This window comes from Lissotriton vulgaris, chromosome 8 (assembly GCF_964263255.1).
Source record: "Lissotriton vulgaris chromosome 8, aLisVul1.2, whole genome shotgun sequence".
In the NCBI taxonomy this organism is placed as follows: Eukaryota; Metazoa; Chordata; class Amphibia; order Caudata; family Salamandridae; genus Lissotriton; species Lissotriton vulgaris.
Window position 1 is genome coordinate 1327165418 of NC_141696.1, and position 25936 is coordinate 1327191353.

A 25936-nucleotide genomic window follows, 5' to 3' on the forward strand; every position below is an offset into this window, starting at 1 on the left:
ACTTAATAATTGGGGCCAAGGATGAGACATATATATTGAACAGAGTGGGGCTTAGGGAGGAGCCCTGCGGAAACCCCACATGGTAGAACGAAAGATTTAGTACTTCCCCATCACCACACTCTGTTCTCTGTTAGTCAAAAACGCATTCACCAGGTCTCCTGCTTTCCCCTGCACCCCACAGTCCTTCAACCGGTCCATCAAAATTCCATGATGGACCGCGTCAAAGGCAGCAGAAAGGTCCAAAAGGACCAGTGCAGCTCTGCCCCCTAGGCCCATTGTCCATTGTCCATGTGTAAATGATGGATATTATTGCATGATGTTTTAACTTGTGATCTTTTGACTAAATTGTACGTTTTAATTAACTGAACAGAAAATGTATTCTCATGACTTATGACTCTACGGAGACTTCTATCATAAGCATAGAAGTTTCCATTCAATTTCTTTGAGGAAATCACCTCCTTTCCAAAGGTTGTGACCGACCTTAAAGCACCACGTATAGGGGTCACGGGTATGAGTTATAGATCTCTTGCTGAAACCACTTTATTCTGAAGGCTGTTTAATCAATGGGATACATGAATTTTAGTGACGGGTGGAAATCTAGCCACCAGGGCCGGACTGGGAATAGAAACCAGCCCTGTCAAACTGCTCCGCCGAAAACCGGCCCCCACCCTAGCGGCCTACCGAGGAAACGCCCGGTACCCACTATGGCCAGTCCGGCCCTGCTAGCCTCCTGGGCACAGCACTGTCATGGAGCCCTGATGGTCAATGTGACATCATGTACAACTTGCAGGGCTCCAAGCGTGCAGTTGCAGATATCACAATGATAACGAATTTGAAGAGGGAATAGTATATTTTAGAACTGTGCTTTGAACATAAGTCTCTCGCCCGTTAAATTTAGCAGCAGATTTTAATGAGACGAGGAGCTGGGAAGAGGATCCATGACCCATCAGAGATAACCCGATAATCAGGACAGCTTTTTCTACAAGTGTCAAAGTATATTTCAGTGATGATTTCGTTGTGCTTTGTCACTTAATACAGCGACCTTTAAGCGTGTCATCACAAAGATTGTTTTAGCCTCCAAATTATGGGTGGAATAGGTTTGTCTTATGGTTTAATTAACTAATTCATTCTGTTCATAGATGAGTTTGTATGCAGGTTTCATCAGTTGTAATATTTATTTACCTAAAGTTTCAATGCCACTTGCTGATTCTGTTGAAAGAATATTGGATCCAAGTAAAAGGACAGAATTCGCTAACGTGTTTAACCTCCCCTAGGAAGGCGTGTAATTGCTTCAATTTGTCATTAATAACTTCATTTAATCAGTAATTGAGTTTAACTAAATGTTTAAAAGTTGCATAAGGCAAAACACTACGAATGTTAAATCTAATTACAGCGCTTTGGTTGCCTAATAATCAGGTCTTCACTTCATTAATATATGAATTGATAACAAACTTAACTCAGAAGCAGCTGTGAATTATTTTTGTAGATAACAAGAGTAAATATGAAATTGCTTTTCCGCTGGGTGATGAGTAATGAAGCGGGACTATTCACTCGACCTGTGAAGTGCAACTAAGCTGTTTCATCTGAAATAGACTTCTACGTTTAAAAGCACGTCAGCGGGTCAAAAATGCCTCAGAGCCCACCTTTAAATTGGCAAGCAATTTAGTGATTCATTTACATAACAGCCTTACCTTTTTGTATAAATAAATGTATGATGTTTCTGTATACCAGCAAGACCATTACAGAACACGAACACATTTATCTAATCAGCTCTTTAGTTTCCTCTTCCTCTTGACAACACTGCTCAGAATTCAAGGGACTATTCAGTTTTGAATTTTAGTTGATCTAGTTATTTAATTATTTAGGGCAAGCCTGTAACCTGCAATGAGCATTAACACGCGATCGTCATATTTTCTATGGTTGGTTTAAGAAATCAACACTTTTAAAATGTAATAAAACAAACATATTTAGAAACATCACATCACACCATGAAACAATAATTAATAAAGTGTGATAATTATATGGAAAGCATCTGATCCTTAGCAAATTGAAGAATACAATTAAGAACCGTGTCGGCAGAGAAGGCAGTTAGGGGTTCTAATTGCCTCACAGTGTTATTGCTGCTTGGCAATCCCTGTGATTTAACCAGTCGAATTAAAGGTTGCTTAACAAAGATAACCATGGGTTGCCAAAGGTCATGCGGTGTCTTCTACTGACCTACAACACTGCTGAAATGAAACCACAACCACTGTGAAAGATATGGGATGTCATTCAATCATATAATTCTCACACCTGTAAGTACCACTTACGGAATGTCACTAAGAAGCTCACTCACCCTCCATTATTACACCTATTCTAAAATGCAACCAAAAGAAAAATGTGCTTCCCTTCGGTAATGCTTTTCTAATGCAGGCCTCGAAACATCATAGAAAATAGGGACTCGAATAATCTACTCGACCTAACTCTAATGCGCTTGACCTGTAAACTTGCCTCAGGTCATGTGATCTTTTCTTCATTATCACATATGCGAGCGCCTTCAAATATGTGATGTCTGAAGTTGTACAAAAAAAAATAGTTTGATGAAAAAGATTAAACTTTTGCTCCAGGTATAACAATAATCTGCCCACATCTGGGGTATATATGCACCCTGGCTTGCCTTTTGCTTCAGTAATAGCATTGTCATCAGGAAGGGGGCAGGAATGTTTTTCAGTCCATGTTTAAAAACGTTCTCTTTTAATACATATAAGACTAACGCATGAGTGGTAGTACACTCTAATTTAGAGACAGTACTTTTTCATTGAAGTGGCCCCAAACATTCCCAATAACATGCAGTTATACTGATAAAACTATATAGCGTATAAACAATAATGTGTGGAATTGAGTTTCAGCAAAAATATTCATCATTTTCACATCATTAAGTAAAGTGTTCCGATTTGTTTTGATCCTAATAAAATATTTGTTTCCATCACACAGGCCAACAAATTTTTTTTTTCATAAATACGGAAATATTTGTACAGTTCATTTACAAAACTATGTCAATGTTGTGTTAGAAAAAACTCTGAAATCCTACAGCCTTTCATTTCACACTCGTTGAACAGCATGATTGTCAGACAGTTCCCTTTACAAAATCGAACTCTGCAGTCAGAAAAGAAAAGTAAACACCAACCTCCAGGATAAAATAAGCAGCAAACTGCACAAAACATAATCTGACATTTGACCTCTCTCTTTGAACAACAGCAAATGTGACAATATAAAACACAAGATTTAAAGGGGTCTTTATTGCTCATTCACTTTTTGAGTGAACAGAATATCTGTTAATCAACTCCCCAGAACGAGCCAATAGGCCCTAAAAGTAGCTCACCCTGATAAAATCTAACTTGCCATAGTGAGCGGGAGCGTAGTTTTCTCGAGGCCTGTAATGGGTACAAATTTTCCTACAGACTTCTTCTCTTGAGGTATAGCTGGGCAGTAAACCAGTAGGGTTATTCAGAGTTTGGTGGATGCGGGACACCTGCAAACAATTTGTGGATATCCTATCCACCCTATTCAAGGTTTAGACCCATGTAGCCCTTATGCACTATTTTAAGTGTAAACACAAACATACACGTTAAAGAGAGTGGCTGGAATAGCTGCCAATTTTTGGCAACTGGAGAACATCCGCCAAACTCTAAATGCTCCCTCTAGAGCTGGTATTCCTTTTCAGCAATTCACCCTTCTAGCTTAAGGTGGCACCACTGCAGTGCCAGCTCTGGCTTCTACCAACGTCATCCCGAAATTAAGTGTTGGGTTAATAAGGGACAGCACACACTAGTGACATCAGTCCAGTCAAATGTTCCATGCTACAAAAAGGACCAGAATGTTATACAATGATAAGTGAACATTTTCCAAGAATAAGGAACAAGGGGCAGCAATGGGGAGGATCTGCAGGAAGCCCTCATCCACCTTGCCCATTTTAATCAGTGTCGGACCAGAGATATAGATATGATGTAGGACCTTTAATTGCACAAGACGTAGTCTAGAAGAGATGGTGACTTCCTTAGGGGAGGCCAAGGCCTCCTGCCACAACTCACCATCTATCTCAAGCCCATCATTTTCCCAGCGCTATCTCAGGAGTGCCAGGGGTCAGGTGTGTTGTTGACCAACTTCTTATACGTCAAGGATATGACCCTATCCGCTAAGTACCCATCCAGTAGTCTGTCCTCTAAAGGAGAGGCTTCCGGCAGGAAAGTACCCAAAGTAATGATTGATTGCAGTGCATGTCTGACTTGTAGATAGCAGAAGTGCTCAGAGTCCACAAGGCCGTGAGTACGCTGCAGGTCCTCAAATGACCCCATTCGTCCCCTCTTCCACAGGTCACCACTGGTTGAAAACCCAATAAGATCCCATTTGTCGAATCCCTTGGTGGTGCTGAGAGTGCCCAACTTCTCAGAATCCCATAGGGGGGTTACAAGTGAGAGTTTCCCATCCCACCCAAGGTTTTTGCTCACCGTGTGCCACACAGCCACCGAGTGTTTGGTCGGGCCCGTAAGCCGATAACGGCGAGGTCTGGAATAAAGCGCTCTATGGTATGTGCCTCCTGGAAGCAAGTGTTTATCCATCCTGTAGGCAGGGTCATCCTCAGGTTTATATACACAATGGTTGATAGCCGCCAAGTGTGCGGCCCAAGAATACCTCCATATGTCTGGTAGACCAATACCTCCATCATACCAACCCAAGATCAATTTTTGGAGTGCTATCCGAGGCCTGCCCTCCCACAGCAAATTTCTCTGCAGGGTTTCTATTTCTTTTAAACAACTGTCCGGGACCAGATCAGGGAATTCTGCAGGGCGTACAGGAAACATTGCTGCCCTTCCCAGGAGCGAGAGCTGGAGCTGTCTCCACACCTCGACGTCACGTTTGAGTCTCAGTAAGGGGGGTAGTAGATTTCTTTCATAACGGAGCCGAGGATCAGCAGTGATAAATATGCCCAAGTATCGAAATCCCCCGCTAGCCACATGCATGGGACAATCACAGGGCAAGGATAGAGGATCCCAGTTAAGGACGTAAATCCAATTTATTCTGTAGCCCGAGTACCTCCAAAAGACCGTGAAGATATCAAGTACTACCCAAATAGAGGACCTAGGGGAGGCCAAAAATAGAAGGATGTCATCCGCAAAGAGGGAAATGCGTTCTTCCCAGCCCTCCGTCCATTTGAGTCCTCGAACTGAGGTACATCAACGGATCCATGCTGCCAGCGGCCGCATGGACAGGGCGAAAAGGAGAGGCAAGATAGGGCACCCCTGGCGGGTTCCCTGACTCAGTCCAAAAGTTGTGGACTGTTTGTTCTTAACTACCACTTGCGCCAGGGGTTCCGTATACCAAAGCTGCACCCAGCTAATGAAGCCGGGTCCGAAGCCCAACTTGGTCAGGACCGTAAAGAGATAGGACCACTCAATTGTGTCAAATGCCATTGTGGCGTCCAACGTGACCCGACTGCCGCCTTTCGGATGGAGTCTGGTCGGCCCAGAACGCCATGTAAGCGCCGCAAATTTAATGTGGTATTGCTGTGGGGCATAAAGCCTGACTGGTCGGGGTGGATGAGGTTGCAGCTTACTGGTAGCAGGTTATTCACCAGCACCTTGGCGAGGATTTTGGGTTAGGCATTCAACAGGGAAATTGGCCTATAGGAAGATGTGAGGGTACAGGGCTTACCGTTCTTGTGGATCGTCACCAGTGTGGCAACACGTTGATCGTAAGGAAGGAGTTCCTTATTGCGGCTTTCAAGGAGCATATTACGCATGTGGGGAGCTGTAACGTCTGGTCTCAGTTTTTACTGCTCTATCGGCAATCCGTTTGGACCGGAAGCCTTGCCAGTGCGGAGGCCAGGGATCACCTGTAACAGTTTGCCGTTCGTGGTCCATAAGGGCACTGTCAAACACGTCACGTTCGTCAGCCGCAAGGGTCGGCATTCTGATATCTCGTCGGAGTTGCTCCGAGTCTGCAACAGAAAGGCTGGAAGTGGAGCAATAATAGTCAGTGAACATGTTTGTGATTGCTTGTGGGTCGGTTATTGTGTACCCCCTTCGACCATCAATTTTGGGATGAGCCTGTTCGCCATTTCCTTCTTATCCAGCCAAGCTAACAATTTCCCCTCTTTGTCGCCCAGGTCATAAAGTCTACCGGCTTTCTCTCTCCCCAATGTTTTGGCCATCTCCGTGGCAATGCTCCTATACTCCTCTCGCTTAAGTTGCAAATTGTGGAGCTCCTCTGGCGAAGGATCACCTGCCTCTGAGTCTTCGAGATGACGGATCTCCTCCTCTACCTGGACCAGGTCTTTGACCCAGTCTTTACCTAGCCCGGCAATAGAGGATAGGGCCTGTCCCTGAATCACCGTCTTGAACGCCTCCCATAGGACCTGGGCCAATTGGACTGCATCCTCATTTTCAGTAAAGTAGTTAGTAATTGCCTTTAAGATTTTCTTTTTGACAGCGGGGTTGCGGAGGTACAATGGATTAATCGGCGCTACTCTCCCGACCCTCCCAGCTCCCAGAACCAGATGAGCCCAGATGAGGGAATGGTCAGAAATAATCTGTGCCAAATGTCTGACTTCCTGAGTTTCAACGAGCAGGGCCGCTGGGGCCAGTAGGTAGTCAAGGCGAGAGAAGCTGCTGTGTGCGCCGGAATAAAATGTGCACTGAGTAGAGTCAGGGTGTAGTGTGTGCCACAGGTCCACCAGTCCCATGGCCTCAAGAACGTCTGGGAGCCATCTCTGAGATTGTGCCATGTCCCGTGGGGAATAGCGATCTAAGTGTCCCGAGACCACTGCATTAAAGTCGCCATTGAGCACCAACCTACCCTCGGGAAGGGAGCGCAAGAGAGTGCCCAAGTCTCTGAATGTCAGGCTCTGCAAACCCGTCGGAACATACACTGTGACTAGGTTAAGGGTTGTGCCCTCCCATTGTCCGGACACCGCTGAATCCACCTGGATGCGCTGTACTGCGAACGGAAAGGATTTCTTGAGCAAAACACTTGTTACCGACTAGATGCGTCTCCTGAAGTAGAACCACCTCAGGGGAATGGCGTTTACTATGTTGCAACACTATGCTACGTTTTAGTTTGTTCGCGAGGCCATTAACCTTCCAACTTTACAATCTAACCTGCCTGTTAGGGCTGTTTCCCATTGAGTCTGTCACAGTATACACTCAAATACCCAAGTTCAAAGAATATTACTGTCGACATGAAAAAACAAATAAGAAAAAAGGAGACCAAAACAGCGTCCTCAAAACCCACCCAACAGCCCCCCTCACCTGCTCCCCTGCACACTGGGCCTCAAACAGCCCACCAAAAACTGCAGAGTGCCTGTAGCCCAAACTGGTCTAACTGTAGCTAGACTTTGGGGGGGTGGGCAACCACTCACCCATGAACCCCTACCCCCATTCAGCACGGTATGGCTCCAGAGTTCAAGACAGCGGACCATAAGCAACCAACAAACCACACATTGTCCACAAATACCACAACAATAACCCTCTGGAAGGCAATGTGACACATGTGAGCCCCCCCCCCAAAAGGAATACCCCCACGAGTCTGCATCTTACAGTTCTGTGGTATTCAATGTCTCTGGCAGCTCAAGTGGGATCATCAATGCTCGCCCTAGTCCTCTGCCCTTCTCCTGCTCTCAAGCCAGTCTGCGGAGTCCGCTGGGCGGTTGAACAACCAGGCTCCGCCATCCCCTTCCACTCTGCGCCGGGCCGGGAACAAGATTGCATACTTCACGCCTTTGTCTCACAGTTTCCTTTTGATGGCCAAAAAGGATCTCCTCTGCTTCTGAACAGCCAGAGTGAAATCTTGAAAAAAGGAGATTTCTGCATTTTTGTAATGAAGCGGCGGAGCCTTTCGAGCAAACTGGAGAATGGAATCCCGGTAGTTCAGCAAAACAAGCTTGTATCGGTCTGGGCGGAGCCCCTGGCTTCGGTCGCACGCTGGGGACCCTATGAGCTCGCTCGATGATGAAGAACTTGGATAGTCCCTTAGGTTAAGGTAGGTGAGGATGAGGTCTTCCATGAACAGGTCAGTAGCCTGCCCTTCCGCTTTTTCGGGAACCCCAATTAGGCGCATGTTGTTTCATCAAGTGCACCCTTCGTAGTCGTCCAGCCTCTCTCCCACATGTTTCCGAAAGACTTGCAGGTCTACAACCTCTTGCTGCAGCTGGGATGTGTCATCAAACAAACTAGTTGCAGTTATCTCCAGTTGCTTGACCTTCTCTCCAATTTTAGTAAGGTCCGCCCTGAGGAGAGTGACCTCTGTCGCAATGGCGTCTGTCCGCTGTTCTAGGGACACCCGTACTCCAGACATGGTGTCCATAACATCCTGTAATGTTAGTTCGGCGGACTCTCCTTCTGGACTCTTCGTCATGACTGTCGAGTGCTGTAGATCAGGGTGAGTCGCCTTTGAGTATGCGTCTTTTTCGATTTTGCTGGCTTGCATTGTCTTTGGGCCTCTGGTCCCCGACATCTTGTCAGTGTCATCCCAGCCCTCGGCATCTCCGGCACCTCTGCCTGCCCGCACTTGTCTTTGACGCTGTCTCTACGTGCTCCCCAGAGCCCTGGGAGGCCGCGTGCAGTGGAGAATGGGTGCCCCCTCCTCAGACCAGACCACTGCGGCTCCACCCCCGATAGCCTGACGCCCTGTACCACCATAGCAGACCAGGCAGAGCGCAGGCAAGTCTCAGGCAATAGCCAGGGGAGGGTCCCACTAGCCCAGACGTCAAGGGCCACAGAAATGACAGAGGGCGCAGGGTCTTCTGCTCCAGATCTCAGCAAGCAAATGTGAGGCAAAGACCCCCGCAATACTCAGTCTGCACCACACTCCGGCCAGGCTCCAGTGGGCTTCCTTGGGCCACAGGCAGTCACAGGATCGCAAATTACCAGACAAAATGCAGCTCGCGCTTCTTCTCGTTCCGGGAAGCACTGCTGGCCAGCACAGCGGTGAGTCACAGGAAGGATGGAGCAGGAGCGCCGCCCATGGTGGGTCCGAGCTATACAATGTCACGCTTTGTCACAATACTCAAGGGCCTCTTCGGCGCAGTCACAGCTCCCGCTGGGCACGTACACACCCACCTTCATAAGCACAGCCGGTGGCCCAGGGTCTCTTCCACACACTCGGGGCCACCGCGAGGACGCATCTCCTGTTTCTCGCCATCCGCGGGTTTCCGCGTCACCAGGCAGTTGACAGGCCTCCACCACGGCCTCTCGTAGGCGGTCACCAGCAGGGTCGGGCAGCCACGCCCAGCACGCCGCGTCGCTGTATTTTGGCTCCCGAGAGGAGCCAAAGGTCTTGATATTTCGCCCAAAATAAGAATGCCAACGCAGCTCGCAGTTTTTCGTGTCAGTACGGGCCAGATTCAGCGGGGCTACGCACGTCGGTGAAGGCGCCTCTGGGGCAGGATTAGTGTGCCGGATTATCAGGTGGGATTCACGGGTGCCGGAGCTCTACAGAAGAGCGGCCATTTTCTCTCGCGGCTTAGCCATGCCCCCGGTGTCCCTTGTTTTTACTTTTAACCACCATGGCATTGGACGCCCCCTCCTTCGTAGCCACTGTAGGTGGAGAGAGCATGCCAGTGTCTGGGGAAGTATCCAGATCACTGGCTTCCCCAAGTTCCCAATACCAGTCCATAGTTTCCCCAGAGACATCCTGGTTCTCTAAAGGGTCTCCAGACCCCTCCCATTCCGCTCCTGAGCCGAGCACATCCACAAAGCGTTCAGGCAACAACATAGGACCCCTGGGTTCTGTCAACATCGGAATCGGCGTCGAACAACGAATTCCAGCCCCGTGTCGTCGGGGATAATGATGGGGGCTTGCGCCACCGACAGCCGCCGGTGACACAGCTGGCAACGACTTTGGGTTCAACATAGGGGAAGGTTGCGTTGGTACGACCGATGTCAAACCGGATCCTAGATCGGACCCCTGAGGCCCCACCGGCGCCGTGCCTGACGAAGTCAATCCCGATGGGGCCCCATATGACCCCGCAGGACCCGAGGGCTCACCAACAGGGTCGTTCCGCTAAATTACACAGCACATGGGCTCGTAAAAATTCTTCATTTGAGCGGGAGTCGCTTTGGCTCCCGGAAATGGAGGGAGACGTGAAGCCGACTCTGGCTCTGCAGAACTGTGTCTAGAGCGTCGGTGCTCCTTACCTGTCTCGATGACGGACGCCAGTTGAGGTGAAGTTGAAGTCTGCTTGGACTTTTTCTTCTTCTTGTGCCTCTTCCCCAAGTGTCCAGATGACCTCGAATGGGAGGAAGAGGACGTAGGGCTCTGAGAGCAAACCCACAACCTCCTCTTCTTCGTACGGGATAGTGACCACTTCGGAGTCTCGCTCAAAGGTGTTGACTGCCGGGCCACGAGCAACTTCAATGCCCGTTCCCTCAAGGTCTTCGGAGCCATAACCCGGCAGTCTGAACACGACTTTGAATCGTGGTTGTGTTCAAGACACCACAGACATACGCCCTGGGGATCGGTAACCAACATCGTGAGGGAACAAGTCCCGCATGGTTTAAAACCTGTAATCCTACCCGACATCCCTCGGACAGGAAGTCATAAAAAATGTCGACAAAAGTCAAGAAAAAAACCTGCCGAAAAGCGGCAGAGGGGTAGCTCTTCCCAGATTGGCACTTAACTGGCGCGGAAAGAAAAGAACTGATGTCCGTGGGCCTTGGAGGCGCCTATGTAGGAATCAGGACGTCATAACCGACGCTACCGACGTCATCAACGACACGCAGAGCCTAATGGAGCCATTGGATGTCGAGCACAAGGGGTATTGCTCAGCAAAAGTTTCCGGATCCAGCCTGCCGCCTGGGAAATTCAAAGGTAAGGAATCTGCAGCTAGAAGTCTCTATCAGATAAAGCTAGCGAAAAAACAGCTAAGCTGTAGTTCACTCCGGATTTGCACTATGCTGGCGCGGAAAAAGAAAGAACTGACGTCAGCGATCAGGGGCGGTGTCTAAGTAGGCACAGCAACGTCATCCCTGCCACCACAACTCTAACGACGGACACGGAGTCGACCGCGCCACATACTGACACGCAGGGGTACTGCTAAAGAAAAATATCCAGATCCAGACTGACGCCTGGGGGAAATTCTAAAGTAAGGAATCCACAACTAACAGTCCATTTCAGATTAAGAATCACAATAGGAAATTTTCCCTTTTTTGCTTTCTGTCTTGGCTATCAAACTTATAATGTGAGGATAAAGACTTTCTGTGCTTCTTCTGTTTATATCACTTGTGAAATTGAGATTCCAGCTTGCTGCACAGGTCTCTTGTCCATGGCATTTTACAAATCTGTGCAGTAAACATGCACCATGGCCTCAGTTCATCATAAACGTTCATCAAAATTGGATTTTGACATTCGACAACAGACTGTGTGATGGGTACATTTGGTCCATAACCATAACCTTTATTTGGGTAGAGTATGAGGTGAATGTACATCAAAGTCTGTGGTAACAGAGACTTTTGAATAGAAGCCTACGACCCAGGCAGCACTGTTTTTGGAACCTGCATAGTAAAAAGACTTTGGCCACACACCATAATTCGAAATATAGCTAGATCATGATAAAAAGAGATTGTGACTTTTGGTTGCTGTTGGTCCAAATTTGCTATGCCTTAGCGATAACAGTAACAATGGCTTGAGCATATGATCAGTCTTTTGTCAATCTGGACAGTACACAAACAATGCATTTGCAGAACATGTTCCACGTTGAAAGGCAGCGGTAAGTACCGACACTGGCCTAACTCACTAGCAAACATCAGTTAAAAAGCCAATCTCAGGCAGGTGCACATTACTTCTTGAAACTGGGAGAATGTAATCTTACTCTTAATGAAAAGAAGAACAATGATGACTGGTTATTTTTTTAATGTAGACAATTATTTACCGGAATTGCAAGAGCTCGAGCAACAAGACCTCTGAGATACTGCATGGGATCTTCAGGACCTTCCCATTTACTCTGCCAGGTAAGAGGGCACTGCAAATAGAAAGAAGACAAGTGATTCACTTCTAAATAGTACAAGGTGCTACATGTAATCATGATTTAATAGTATAGCTTTATCTCAAACAGTGTGCTGAATGAATATGGTGGGCCTGATTTAGACTTTGGCGGATAGATTAATATCCATTGAGATGACAGAGTACTGTACTCCATCCCGCTGAAGAACATCACGTCCGCTAAACTTATAGATGTCCATAGGTTCGACAGACATCTCTCTAGATTGACAGGAACTGTGGTTGGTTCTGCTCTTGTGAATGTAAGAAAAGTGTGACAGATGGCCGTCAAACTTTTCAAAAGAATGATTGCTAGAGAAACTTAAAAGCAAAAGGAAACACTAATGCATACTAAAAAGACGATGTGGTCACTACTGTTGCCAAACATTTAATACCAAAGGACCCACGACCAAACTTCCCATTTCTGTTGGTGCATCACACAGTGTGGAAAAATAATATAGTTTAGTGAACATTATCTACGCCATCTTGCCTTTTTCCGATGCCACACTTTTCGTCATGCACATCCGCCATATTTTAGCCGTTACGATCAGAATCACCCTCACGAAAGACCCCCACGCACCGGTCATTCCCACTCTCACATGCCTTGCGCGTAAGCAGCAGCCATTTTAAACACCATGGCCTCCCTGCCCCTCGCTGATAGCCGGCGCGTCTCTCTCTCTCTCTCTCTCTCCTAACCTCGCAAGCATCCCCCGCACGCTGACAACCCCCGCTCTCTCATGCCTTGGGTCATAAACCCCTCTTCAGCGCAGCTCCGCCACAGAATCCCATCCTGTTCCCAGCGCGACACCTCCCTTCATTCCTTTCTTGGTCTCAGATCCTTTTGATGCAAACCCCCTTTTCCTGTGTCCCCGTTTGTCTTCCTTATTCCCAGGCCGCCACCTGGCCCTGCGGATACTGTTTATTACCCCGTACAGTAGGAAGCTTCCCCTCCCCATCAAAAGACCCTCGAGCCGATCAAAGCCCCCACCCTATGAGATCCGATCAACCCCATGCATTCCGTGAATCGGCGGAATGCCCTGCTGCGTGACAATCATCACCTGTTGTGACCGGGGTGGGGAATTCAACTGTAAATGTATGTGGGAACGGGCCTGTAGGGGAGATTCCGAGGATGTTCTTTCAAAATATCAAAGTGTTGCGAGAATGTGTTACGTGCAATAAAGGTCATAAACCCTAGTATAAGAGGCCAGGCCTCAGAAATGTGGTTAGAGCACCTCGTGATGATACTTGCTGTCTGAATTGATGTGTTCTCCTCCGGAGAGAATAAAATCCTCGTTTCCTGCCTTCCAGTCTCCAGCGCCTGCTTCTTCGTTGATTAATATTGGTGGGTCATAGAGGCGACACCGCCGGGCAACATAAAAGGGTCTTTGGTTACTGGTTGTCTTTGAACCCCTTTTTACAATTGGCGTCCCAAACGTGGGGCCCATCAGCGACTCGTGGATCCAGTGGGAGAGGTCCTGACGACAGAGTGAACGACTGCAACGATCGGAAGGTACCCTGTCCGATAGACCCTCGTCTGACAGCCGAGCATCCGAACTTCACTGGTTCCGAACAGACCTCTCCCGAGTGATCTGCGGTCCTGACTGGGAACCATCAGGAGTGCCACGTGGATTACGAAGAGAAGAGGACGATAGGGCGCTGGATTCGGAAGACAAGAAACTGTCCATGCGGTCCGGGTAAGGTCGTGTAAACACGACGAATTGCGAAAGTGATTGATAATTGAAAGTGATTGATAATTGATGAGAAAATACTAGTATTACTTTTTGTTAATTTATTTGGAGATTCGCTGTCTGCAAACGAAGAAACAACAGGCTCTCCCTTTATAAACAGCGAAGGATAGGTACGCATCCGTCGGACCTATCTTTCTCCCCCACTGAACAATTGCCCCTCCCCCATTGATTAACTGTTATAGATTGTTTTCTGGAGATTCTCTGTCTGCAAACAGGGAAGATTAGGTCCCCTCTTTGCAGATAGTGAAAGGGTAGGTGACGCGGACCTTTGCGAGCCTACTTATTCTCCCCATTGACCATATTGATTTTTTATTTTTGACCTAACATTGATTGCTCAAGATTGGTTCATGAGGTATTCACTACCTGCAAACAACGTAGAATAGAAATATTCTGTCTAGTCTTTGCAAGCAGTGATAAGATAGGTAGTGCTGACTATTATCCCATTGTGATCCGTCATGCCTGTCTTCTCCCCCCTGGTTAGTAGCCTGTTTAGCCCGGACCGCTTATTAGAGATGAACCATCCGGCTCCGCTGGAAGGCACCCCTAATAAGGACATGTTCATGAAGCATGGATTGATCGCTATAGCCTATAGTGAGCTGTGGCATAATTATACGAAAAGGGATCGAGAAAGTCAGTGGCCACTGAGAGGATCCTTCTTCTTGACAAAATAGAAACGGTAGAAATAGCCCTTCGTAGGAATGAAACAACACCTATTATGCTCGATAGTCTCGGTATGTGGCGCAAAGAAGCCACACGACGAAGGGAAAGCGACGAATTCAGAAAAGGTGAAGGGACACGGCGGACAACCCTCCAAACGTCTAGTAGGCAAAGGGAAGGGCCAGCGATGGCACAGCTCCGAGGAGTAGACATGAAAAGGGAACGGTATAAAGGGATGTGTCGACAGGACAACCCCGGGACGCGACGACCCGAAAGTAATCCCCCGACACTATGCACAGGACGAACAGATTTAAAACAAAACCAATGTGCTTTCTGTAGACGTCTCGGGCACTGGAAAGCCCAATGCCCGACTCTGCAGAGCATAGGTAAGAACGAAGGGTCGACAGAAAGAACAGGCCGGCAGAAAGGGAAAAGGCGCGAGATAAAAACCAATCAGACTAGTGCAGACGGAACAGATAGAACCACCCCGTTTGATTATGCTCGATGGCATAGGTTTCGTCAGACCAATTTTAACGACATGTTAGAGTTCTGGGACTGATTGCTCTCTGTTGCTCCCCCCCACTCTGAAAAACAAACACAATTACAGGCCAGTGTAAACAACCCCCGTTAGAGAAAGGACTCAAGGAAGCCAAAAACATCCATTATATAACTTAGGATTTAATTACGGTAAAGAAAACACACAACCAACGGTAAATAGAATAACTAGTAGAACTCTCTCTAAAACAAACTGTACTAATAGGAGAAATACAAAACATATTATGCTCTCTCCGGAAGTCCTCGAAATGTAACAGTTCGATGGTCCCGCCCACCTGAAACACATAGCACGTGTGGGGCGGGGCCTGCCAGCAGCCATGGACCAAAAGAGATCACCGGCGAGAAGGTACCGGAGGCTCCGCAAAGCAGGCAATGAAATGGTCTTCCCATACTACCCTTCCAGGGATGGCGTCCCCCGGGCCGCGAGTAGGGAGGGGGCGGATGCAAATGACCCCCTCCCTCGTATCTCCTGGTCCGGCCATCACGAATTCCTCCATCGAACGGATGCAGGGTGGGCGGGGAGGGAGAGGCGACACGGACGAGCCCTCTCCCGCCTCCGCAGGTAGGAGGCCTCCCTGCCCTGGTCCGGCGCCGATGTCCTCCAGCCGGGCGACGGCCATATACCTGCGCTGCACAGAACTTACAATGTCCGGTTGGTATATTTTCGCAGCACAGGACATACAATGTCCGACGGGCATACCTGAATAGCACCGGACGTACAATGGTCCCCCAAGAGTCGGAATCAGGGGTGTAGGGTGGTCATCATGTGCACCCCTGATTCGAAGGGACGGCGTAGGATGCGCCGGGAGAGGGAGGCGGCACGGACGAGCCTCCCTCACCTCCCCAGATGAAGGCTCCACTGCTGCACCCTGGCGCCCCGAACCAAAATGTCCTGCTCCAACAGCATGATGTTCTGTCATTTTCGCCACAAGAAGTTTCTTCCACTCCTGAAAGATACGACGGAGGGCGGCTGCCGCAGGGTCTCAAAATGGCGTCTGGGCCCTCGGAAGGCGGGTCTAGGCCTCTGGAGTAACTTTGTCCGAAATTGCAACTCGGGCATTTGCCCACCTGGGCGCAAGCCCCCACCATCGACAACCATCCCCTCGACTTTGAAGATTCTACCAAAGTCCCAAGAGCCCTCAGCCCCTTCAGGCTTCCGGTGGGGAACAGCTGCATTGATCACTAATGAAATAACCGCGGCACAGCAACAAGATGGCGGTGCTCTCGTGTCTGCATCAGCTTCCGTCTGAACCACCCAGGAACATTATGGGCTAACGAACTCGAGTAAGTTCCGGCTGAACATCAACATGACCCGGTAAGAAAGACTCTACCCCCCTCCCTCTCTTGATTGACGGCCCACACCACCAGCCCCTCTGTTAGCACAGTTTTTTTGAACTGCCGAAAGGGACCCTGGTCCAACCGCCAAATCGTCGGAGACATTTTTGCCCCTGATGCTACTTCCGGACTAAACCGGCTTCGCCCAAAAATGGCGCCGGTATCAATAGGAACTAACAGATGCCTCGTGGTTTTCCTTAGCCACTGAAACTTGATGTACTAAGATTTATATACAAACCTTTGCGCACTTGATGAAAAAGGGAGGAGGGTTCGCTTGACGAACATTTGAAAGGGGTCCCGTAAAAATGTTGATTTCAATGAACGATTTATTTTGATATTTATTTTAACTGGTACATAACGTCGCTTATGATGCACACCCATGGTATACATCTAGGAAATGTGATTACAATGAGCTTGACTGTGTTTCCATTTATGGACTGAAGTGCCCCTGATCCCTCATCACGCAACGAAACGTTTTTAATTACTTGCAAATAATTAATTAGGCCTTTTTAACATGTTCTTGTGCCGCAAAATAACCCCCCTACTGTATGTGCTTCCATCGTCGACATGTCCGACCAGAATATGATTGCGCTCTCACATTTTACGTACTGAACGATTATGCAAATAAAGGTTTTCCAAACTATGAATAGGCATCACATGCTTTTGTAAATGTGGGGATTGGTGGGAGGGCTTTTCCTGTGCACAACCGTTCTGCTCTTTTTTTTTATCTGAGAAATGGTTGTTCGACCCTGAATTGATGATCGAATCAAAAGGTATGATACGCTGCCTCCAAAATATGCAACTAAGATGTGTGAACTAACGTATGAAGAAGGACCTCGACTTCTGAGAATGGGTAAAGTAATGCGGTGTGATTGTTAAAGTGTTATAAAGGTATGGTGGTCGAAAATACTAAGGGACAGGGTTGACCGAAGAACTGGTATGCCTTAGAACATCACAGCTTTGGGAATGATTTAAGGATCCCGATGGCCAGATACGTCTACAAAACAGGGTACCTCGCGCTAGGCACCTCTGATTCCTCTTTTTAGCGTTTCCCCACACACGATCCATAATGCCATCCTCTAACCCCCCCATGAACCACCTATCACACTGTCCGCCCCCTCGACTTCAGAAACCAAGACCCTAGGGATTATATCCCGAAGAGATAAGTACGAGTATGTTGTAAGTAAAGGACTTTCGTGCCTGTACATTTGATGTGCTCGAATGTTGTCCCCCTCCCTTCTCCTCCTTTTTCCCTCTGCAGGTTACATTGGAGTCCCGATTAGGGTATCGTAAAGGATCTGGAGCCACGTCACGCCCGATGCATGAATACGAACTAACGCTGCAAGACAACACAACAAGACGCCCTACTCAATGCGCGACCTTTTTGTACCTGACCTAATGCTCTTCCGTCCCAAAACTGCATGCTTTCTACGTCCTAACACAGACCCGAAACGTCTAACGTTGGGTAACGCACTGAATAGCCCAAACAATACACGGTCATTCTCCGTGTCACACGTGTACTATTTGGCCTATTGTTACTCTCTCTCTCTCTCTCTCTCTCTCTCTCTCTCTCTCTCTCTCTCTCTCTCTCTCCCTCTCTTTCACCCCTCCACACTTTCCCTCTTCCTAGCGACGGGCACCTAATTGGCGAACCTGGTGCACCTCCTGATTGGCCCCAAATACCACAAGTATTTGCACAAATTCGTCCTAAATAAAACTGTATCGATACCACGTTACTACCTCTCCTTTTCTGCTAAATATGGATGAAATTTAAATTGGCCAAAAGAAAAGGGACAGGTAAGACGACTAAGGTTCCCTAAATTTGACCCCCAGTCAGGGAGCTATTTGTCAGTGGCTTCTATGATAAAAATGTGTCTGTGGTAATGCGACCTTCCCCATTCCAAATTGTCTCCATACCCCAAGCAGTAAGAAATAATCGAGACACCCCCGTCTTCCCAAATTGCCCCCAGTTTGGTATCAGCTGCCCTGAACGAGAATCTGAAAAACGCCCCTTGCTCCAATTCGCTGTGTTCCTGGTTATTTTCCATAAGATCCCACCCACCCCAAAGATTAAGTTTAATAATTATCGCAAACCCCCCCCCCCGAGTTTTTTGTAGTGACCAGGTTGCGAGAATCTATATAGAAAGTTAGAAAGATGTGTGCAAAGTTAAAATTAGATCGAAAACTGAAAGAACTTGTTGCAGTAAACCTTGTTGAAAATAGGATGTTTAGCTAAAAGATAGGACGCATTTATGTAATGGAGAGTCGTTTAGCCTATGTTCATCCCTCAGAAGGATGCCTATCAGACTATGGTGAATAGCACGTTGCATTTTTCCGTAAGATACAAAGCCCTGAAGACCGGCCTAGCCTTGCAAGACTCGTACTAGGGAAATGGGTCTCTACCAGAAGAACTGACATCTACTGTAATAGACGAATGCAATGAATGGGTACCAGACCTCGTACCACGACAAATGAATGTAATAACCAACAAAACGCCAAAGAATTAGCCACAAAGGGAAGTTGTAGAAAATCCAGCAAACCCATCATCAATTGTTTATACGTTGGCTGCAAATCTCAATGTAGCGGATGTTTACCCCAGTTGCTTGGTGTTGGGAGAGAAATAGGTTTACGTAATTACCTTCTTCTGCAAAATCTCTAAAGACTGTCTTTTCGAACTCATTTAAGGGTACCACTGTCGGAGGAGAAAAGAGACCGGATGTGGGAGCACGCGGCCTGACTGCGCATCGTGGAACCTCAGCAACAGAGGCCAAGGCGAAGAACGCAGCAGTAAAGAGTCGCAGGATGAGGCACTGTTTCAGACAAAGCTAAGGAAAGGGCTGACCTGAAGCCCCTGCCCTATGATCGACGTGTGCCAAAAAGTCCCCGCTCTCTGAACCTGGTTATGGACCCGCCTGTCTCAAATTCTCCGTCCCCCTGATCTGTTCCCGACTTGGCCCTGCTCCATCCCCTCCTCCTCCGACCTACCATAAGGACTGTTCACACACACACCTCTCCACCTGAACTTCCAAGTTCCTCCAAATCCTACTGAGCTATCCAGAGAAGGGTATTCCCTGCGTCAAAAGGGAGGGAGCTCCGACTAAGTAGACCACGAACTATGTTAATCTCAGAACGGTGACCTAGAACTCCACCAAGGGTCGCCCCTAAAGAGAAGATGAACGAAGTATGTGGTTCTACCCGCTGCTGAACGCCTCGATGATGATGGAAGCAACAGGAAATACCCACCACAGAGACTCAAGAAACAAACAGACCCCACAAACTCAAAGACAATCGCACTTTTCATCACAATCCTTCCTCTGCCTCCTAATAACTATGCTCTGGGGCACGGAAGAAAATGCACCTGCTCCAAAACCGTAACGCATTTCTCCTATGAGGTCTGGCGAAACAAAACAAAATGTACCCCTGCCCGCAGACCTCCAACGGCTCAATCCACATGAACATTCCTGTTGACAGAACGAATTGTAATCCGGGTGCTTAACAGTGCCAACAGAAGACGACAAAGACACTGTGAACTCTGATTTTTATTTTTATTATATCTCATTTCTCTCCCAACCACCATTGGACTGACTATGCTCCCGCCGAGTACAAAAAGAACTTACTTATATGATAACTTACCAGTTCCTATCCCAAATGACTATAAGTATCTATGATCTGTACCCAACGCCCTCGCTACATAATTCTAGTCTGATATTGCAATACTATGACTTTTTCTGCAACCAACTTAACGATGAACCCGGCTACTAGATGATGAGATTTTTCAATGTGATGTTTATAATGTGATGTTTATGTACAGTTCTTTTGCCTAAGTCCCCTCTCCTTTACTTATGACCGCTGCAATAGGTATAGATAGGAAATAGGCCAGCAAGATGTCTTGGAAATGTTAAAGGGAGGACTGTGGAAAATTAATATAGTTTAGTGAACATTATCTACGCCATCTTGCCTTTTTCCGATGCCACACTTTTCGTCATGCACATCCGCCATATTTTAGCCGTTACGATCAGAATCACCCTCACGAAAGACCCCCACGCACCGGTCATTCCCACTCTCACATGCCTTGCGCGTAAGCAGCAGCCATTTTAAACACCATGACCTCCCTGCCCCTCGCTGATAGCCGGCGCGTCTCTCTCTCTCTCTCTCTCTCTCTCTCTCCTAACCTCGCAAGCATCCCCCGCACGCTGACAACCCCCGCTCTCTCATGCCTTGGGTCATAAACCCCTCTTCAGCGCAGCTCCGCCACAGAATCCCATCCTGTTCCCAGCGCGACACCTCCCTTCATTCCTTTCTTGGTCTCAGATCCTTTTGATGCAAACCCCCTTTTCCTGTGTCCCCGTTTGTCTTCCTTATTCCCAGGCCGCCACCTGGCCCTGCGGATACTGTTTATTACCCCGTACAGTAGGAAGCTTCCCCTCCCCATCAAAAGACCCTCGAGCCGATCAAAGCCCCCACCCTATGAGATCCGATCAACCCCATGCATTCCGTGAATCGGCGGAATGCCCTGCTGCGTGACAATCATCACCTGTTGTGACCGGGGTGGGGAATTCAACTGTAAATGTATGTGGGAACGGGCCTGTAGGGGAGATTCCGAGGATGTTCTTTCAAAATATCAAAGTGTTGCGAGAATGTGTTACGTGCAATAAAGGTCATAAACCCTAGTATAAGAGGCCAGGCCTCAGAAATGTGGTTAGAGCACCTCGTGATGATACTTGCTGTCTGAATTGATGTGTTCTCCTCCGGAGAGAATAAAATCCTCGTTTCCTGCCTTCCAGTCTCCAGCGCCTGCTTCTTCGTTGATTAATATTGGTGGGTCATAGAGGCGACACCGCCGGGCAACATAAAAGGGTCTTTGGTTACTGGTTGTCTTTGAACCCCTTTTTACAACAGAGACTGCAGCTTGTACATACTGACCACAGGAAGTTGCCTCAAACCAGTACTGGATTTCCAAACAATACTGACAAATTTACCATGCAGGCTTACCTTTTGGTCCAACAGGGCTCCGGCTAGTTTCTGTACTTCTGAACTCAACAAAGAGGTTCCTCTGATCACCTTACTCAGCGCTGCCAGGGACTGATGTATGCTCTGAACCAGACGGATTGCATTGAACTGCTCAAGAACGATAAATGACAAGAGTGGGGATCCTTGTCTCTCGTTAGGAGGTGACACCTTCTGGTGAATCAAACTGGAGTTCTAATAGAAGGGAATATAACATGCAATTAGTTTATTCTGAATACTAAAGATATTGGTAACTGTAGGGGTAGGGAAAGTCCAGCCTATTACAAGTTAGACGGTCAGGGTCCACTAAGAAATTCATAGTTCGATATTCCTAATACAATTACATCAGTAATTCCAATTTTTAACCATGAAATGTCATCTTCTTTTAGAAGCTGAAATCACTGGGTGAAATTTAAGAGATCTGCAGTGTCATACAGTGCAGTGTCATAATTCTGATGGGGCAGGTAACTGCTGCAGAATTAAGAGACTATTGATAACGAGGAAGAAATTGTGTGTTTGAATTCAATGTGGAAACAATGAGCGCTTGATGGGATGGAATAGAACATTTAGGAAGAATAAGTGGTGCAACTCTTATCCTGCAACATTTCATTTTTATTTATGTTTTCAGTGTGATTCATTTCAGAACTGTACGAAGAGCCAGGGTAAATAGGCTTCCAAGATAATGCTCCAGGCCTTTTGGGTTAATCACAATCATGTACACCACCAATCATAAGCTGTCCAGTACTCATCTTCTGTGCATCCTTTATCAGTATGGTGGTCAACAGGCAAAATGTATTTATTTAATATTTGAGTTGGAAGAGAATTTAACACAATACGACACAATCTGCAAGGCAAATTATTACACACGTACTAATGTTCTCTATCTTATTCTGAATTTAGGAGAACATCGTCGATAATCAAACAGAGCTATATCAAAACCTTGACAGGAAGCAGAAATAGTAACTTACAGAGAAAAAACTTGCTTCCCTTGCCAGGACCAATAAAACAATGTAAGCATCAAGACAAAAGTTTCTTCTTAAGGATTCCAGCTCAGGTGGTTGGCATACAAACGTAATACAAAGCACAGAGACTTGGTACAGCTACTACAGCCAACTATTTGTAAAATTACATACCATCAATGCAGGAGGCTGGCTTAGTACATACTGCTCACTTTCTTCATTGGCACCCTGTACTAATCCAGACAACCCTTATGGTTATTTTAGAAGTCTTAGACAACCTTAGAAAGCTCTCTAAGTGGTAGTTGTGGAGAGAAGCCTTCAGGCTCAGTTTAGAAGGAGTGCAAAGAAGCTTGCTTTACCAGAACATAATTTTATTGATATAGATTAAGTGAAAAAGAACCACACGGTATATTTATAAAATTAGGTATGTATTATAAGACACTCACTAACACATACAAATATCTCTTACCCGGAGAAATGTACAATGCACACAAAACTTAGAAATAAAAACAGGTAAGTAGCACAAAACACACAGTGGTCACCAGCGGGAGACCAAACCATGTACTAAAGCACAAGTTACTACTTGTGTAACGATATATCTGTAAGAGACTTTAGTTAGTGATAGATTCCTTACCTTAGAGTATCCCCAGGCCTCAAACTGGATCCGGAAATTTTTGCGTAGCAGTACCCTTGCGCGTCGGTAGGCGTCGTCTGCGGCTCCACATCCGTCATCGGCGTTGTGGGCGCCGTGATGATGTTGGCGGAGTACGTAGACGCCGCCTCCGCTTGCTGACGTCAGGTCTTAGACACATCTTTTCCACGCCAGAAACGCAGAGCCATGCTAAAAACCAACACTGGTGCCATTGAAACTAGGGCCCTGAAAGGGGATGACCTTAACCCTAGATATCGGTTCGCAGAACGGGGAGGATGGGTGGGTCGGTAAGGAATCTATCACTAACTAATGTCTCTTACATATATATCGTTACACAAGTAGTAACTTGTGCATCTGAAAGAGACACGTTAGTGATAGATTCCTTACCTTAGAATAGATACCCCAGCAATACCAACCCCGGTAGTGGGTCTACGACCCAATAATCACACCAGAAAGTCCTGGAGGACGGAACGGCCAAATAAGCCATCCCTCCGACTTGGCTGTCCAGGCAGTAGTGAACTTGCGAACGTGTGCAGCGAGGCCCACTTAGCTGCCTGACATATGTCCTGCAAGGGTACTCCTCCGCCCAGGGCAGTAGTAGTCGCCGTGGCCCGAGTGGAATGGGCCCTCAGCCCAACAGGAGGTTCCTTTTTAGCCAAAGAGTAGCACGCTTGGATGCACAACACGATCCACCGAGAGATGGTCCAATTGTGCACCGCCTGTCCTTTCTTAGCGCCCACGTAACCAACAAAGAGTTGGTCATCCACCCGGAACTGGTGTGTGCAATCCAAATAGAATTAAAGCGCACGTTTTGGGTCCAGACGGTGGAGCCGCTCTTCCTCCTTTGAGGGATGCGGAGGTGGAAAGAAGGTGGGCAAGGTGATAGACTGCCCGATGTGGAAGGCTGTGACTACCTTGGGCAGGAAAGAGGGTTTTGTCCGCAACACAACCTTGTCCGGATGGACAGAAAGGAAAGGAGGTTTAGAGGATAGAGCCTGGAGCTCACTCACTCTCCTGGCAGAGGTGATGGCAATCAGGAAAGCAGTTTTCAGAGTAAGAAGGCGGATAGGACAGTTGTGAAGTGGCTCAAAGGGAGCGCACATCAGGAAAGTAAGAACCAGGTTCAAGTCCCACTGAGGCATCACAAAGGGAACAGGTCGAAACGTGTGTGTGATGCCTTTCAGGAATCGATTTACAATAGGGGATTTGAACAAAGATGGTTGATCAGGCAGCCTTAGGAAGGCTGAAAGGGTAGAAAGATAGCCCTTGATAGTGCCAGGAGCAGAGCCCTGCTGGGCAAGAGAAAGAAGGAAGAGAAGAACCTCAGAGAGAGGGGCAGAGAGAGGATCCACAGCCTTTGCTGTGCACCATGCCACAAATCTGTTCCACCTGCAGGCGTATACCGACTTTGTGGAGGGACTCCTGGCTGCCAGAATGATGTTACAGACTTCAGGAGGCAAGTCAAATGGCCTCAACTGTCGCTGCTCAATCGCCAAGCATTCAGGTGGAGGCTGGACAGGTTCGAGTGGAGAACCGTCCCGTGCTGCTGCGACAGAAGGTCCTCCTCAGGAGGCAGACGAACCGGGGGATGGACTGACATACTGAGTAGCTCGAGATACCAGTACCTTCGTGCCCAGTCCGGAGCCACATGGATGACTTGTGCCCGGTCACACTTGTTCTTCTTCAGCACTCAGGGCAGAAGTGGTATAGGCGGAAAGGCGTACAACAGACCGCAACTCCACTCGCGACGAAAAGCGTCTCTGAGCGAGTGCCGCCTTGGAAATTCCAACGCGTAGAACTGATGACATTGCACGTTCTCTTCGGTGGCGAATAGATCTAACCAAGGCTCGCCCCACTGCTGAAAGAGGCCTTGCGCCACGTCCGAGTTCAGACGCCATTAGTGATCCATCATGCACCGGCGGCTGAGTTCGTCCGCCCTGGCGTTCAGAGAACCTGCCATGTGTTGAACCACCAGGGTCACACCCTGATGTTCTAGCCACTGCCAAAGGCGCAGAGCCTCCTGGCAGAGGGTCCACGACCCCACCCCGCCCTGTTTGTTGCAGTACCACATGGCGGTGGTGTTGTCCGTGAACACCTGCACTACACTCCCCCGGACAGAGGAGAGGAATGCCTTCAGTGCTAAACGAATCGACCGCAGCTCCAAAAGGTTCATATGGAGCCGGGACTCCGCCGGAGATCAGAGGCCTCTGATCTCCGCCTCTCCCATGTGGCCTCCCCAGCCCTGGAGGGACGCGTCCGTCACAACTACGTGCTCAGGTTGGGGAAGGGAGAGGGATCTGCCGCTGACCCAATCGCGGTCCGTGAGCCAGCACTGCAGCTGTCTCGCAGTGCCCTCTGAGATCAGGACATGGTCGGACAGGTTGCCCTGATGCTGGGCCCACTGAAACTTCAGGTCCCACTGCAGAGCCCGCATCCGCCAAGGGCGTGATGCACCAGAAGGATGCAGGAAGCCATCAGCCCCAGAAGCCGCAGCGTCAACCTGATTGAGACTAGGGATAAAGGCTGAAAGATCGGAATCAGAGCCTGTATATCCCGAACCCGCTGTTCGGGTGGGTAAACCAGAAACTGCGCCGAGTCGAGAACTGCTCCGATGAAAAGGAGCTTCTGAGAGGGGCCTAGGTGTGACTTCGGCACATTGATGGAGAACCCCAGCTGGTGCAAGAGGTCTGCCGTCGTCTGGAGGTGGCTGACGACTGCCTGGGGCGAGCCCGCCTTCAACAACCAGTCGTCGAGGTAGGGGAAGACTGAAACCCCTAACCTGTGCAGATGAGCTGCGACCACCGCCATCACTTTCGTGAACACCCGTGGGGCACTGGTAAGGCCGAAGGGGAGCACGGTAAACTGAAAGTGCTCGTGGCCTACCATGAACCGCAGGTAGCGCCGGTGGGCCGGCAGGACGGGGATGTGGAAATAAGCGTCCTGCAAGTCCAACGCTACCATATAGTCTCCTGAGTCCAGGGCAGCTAAGACCTGAGCCAGAGTCAGCATTT

At 48.1% G+C, this 25936-nt stretch overlaps 1 protein-coding gene across 3 annotated transcripts in view; it reads right to left on the reverse strand.

Moving 5' to 3' along the window:
• DYNC2H1 (dynein cytoplasmic 2 heavy chain 1) overlaps positions 1 to 25936 on the reverse strand; it is a 1560829-nt gene that overhangs the window by 53958 nt on the left and 1480935 nt on the right. For all 3 annotated transcript variants that reach the window (XM_086935265.1, XM_086935264.1, XM_086935263.1), the window contains 2 exons: positions 21300 to 21509; positions 11906 to 11995 (listed from right to left, as the gene is read on the reverse strand). In XM_086935265.1, coding sequence (XP_086791391.1) covers positions 11906 to 11995; positions 21300 to 21509 — 300 coding nt within the window. The remainder of the gene's footprint in view (positions 1 to 11905; positions 11996 to 21299; positions 21510 to 25936) is intronic.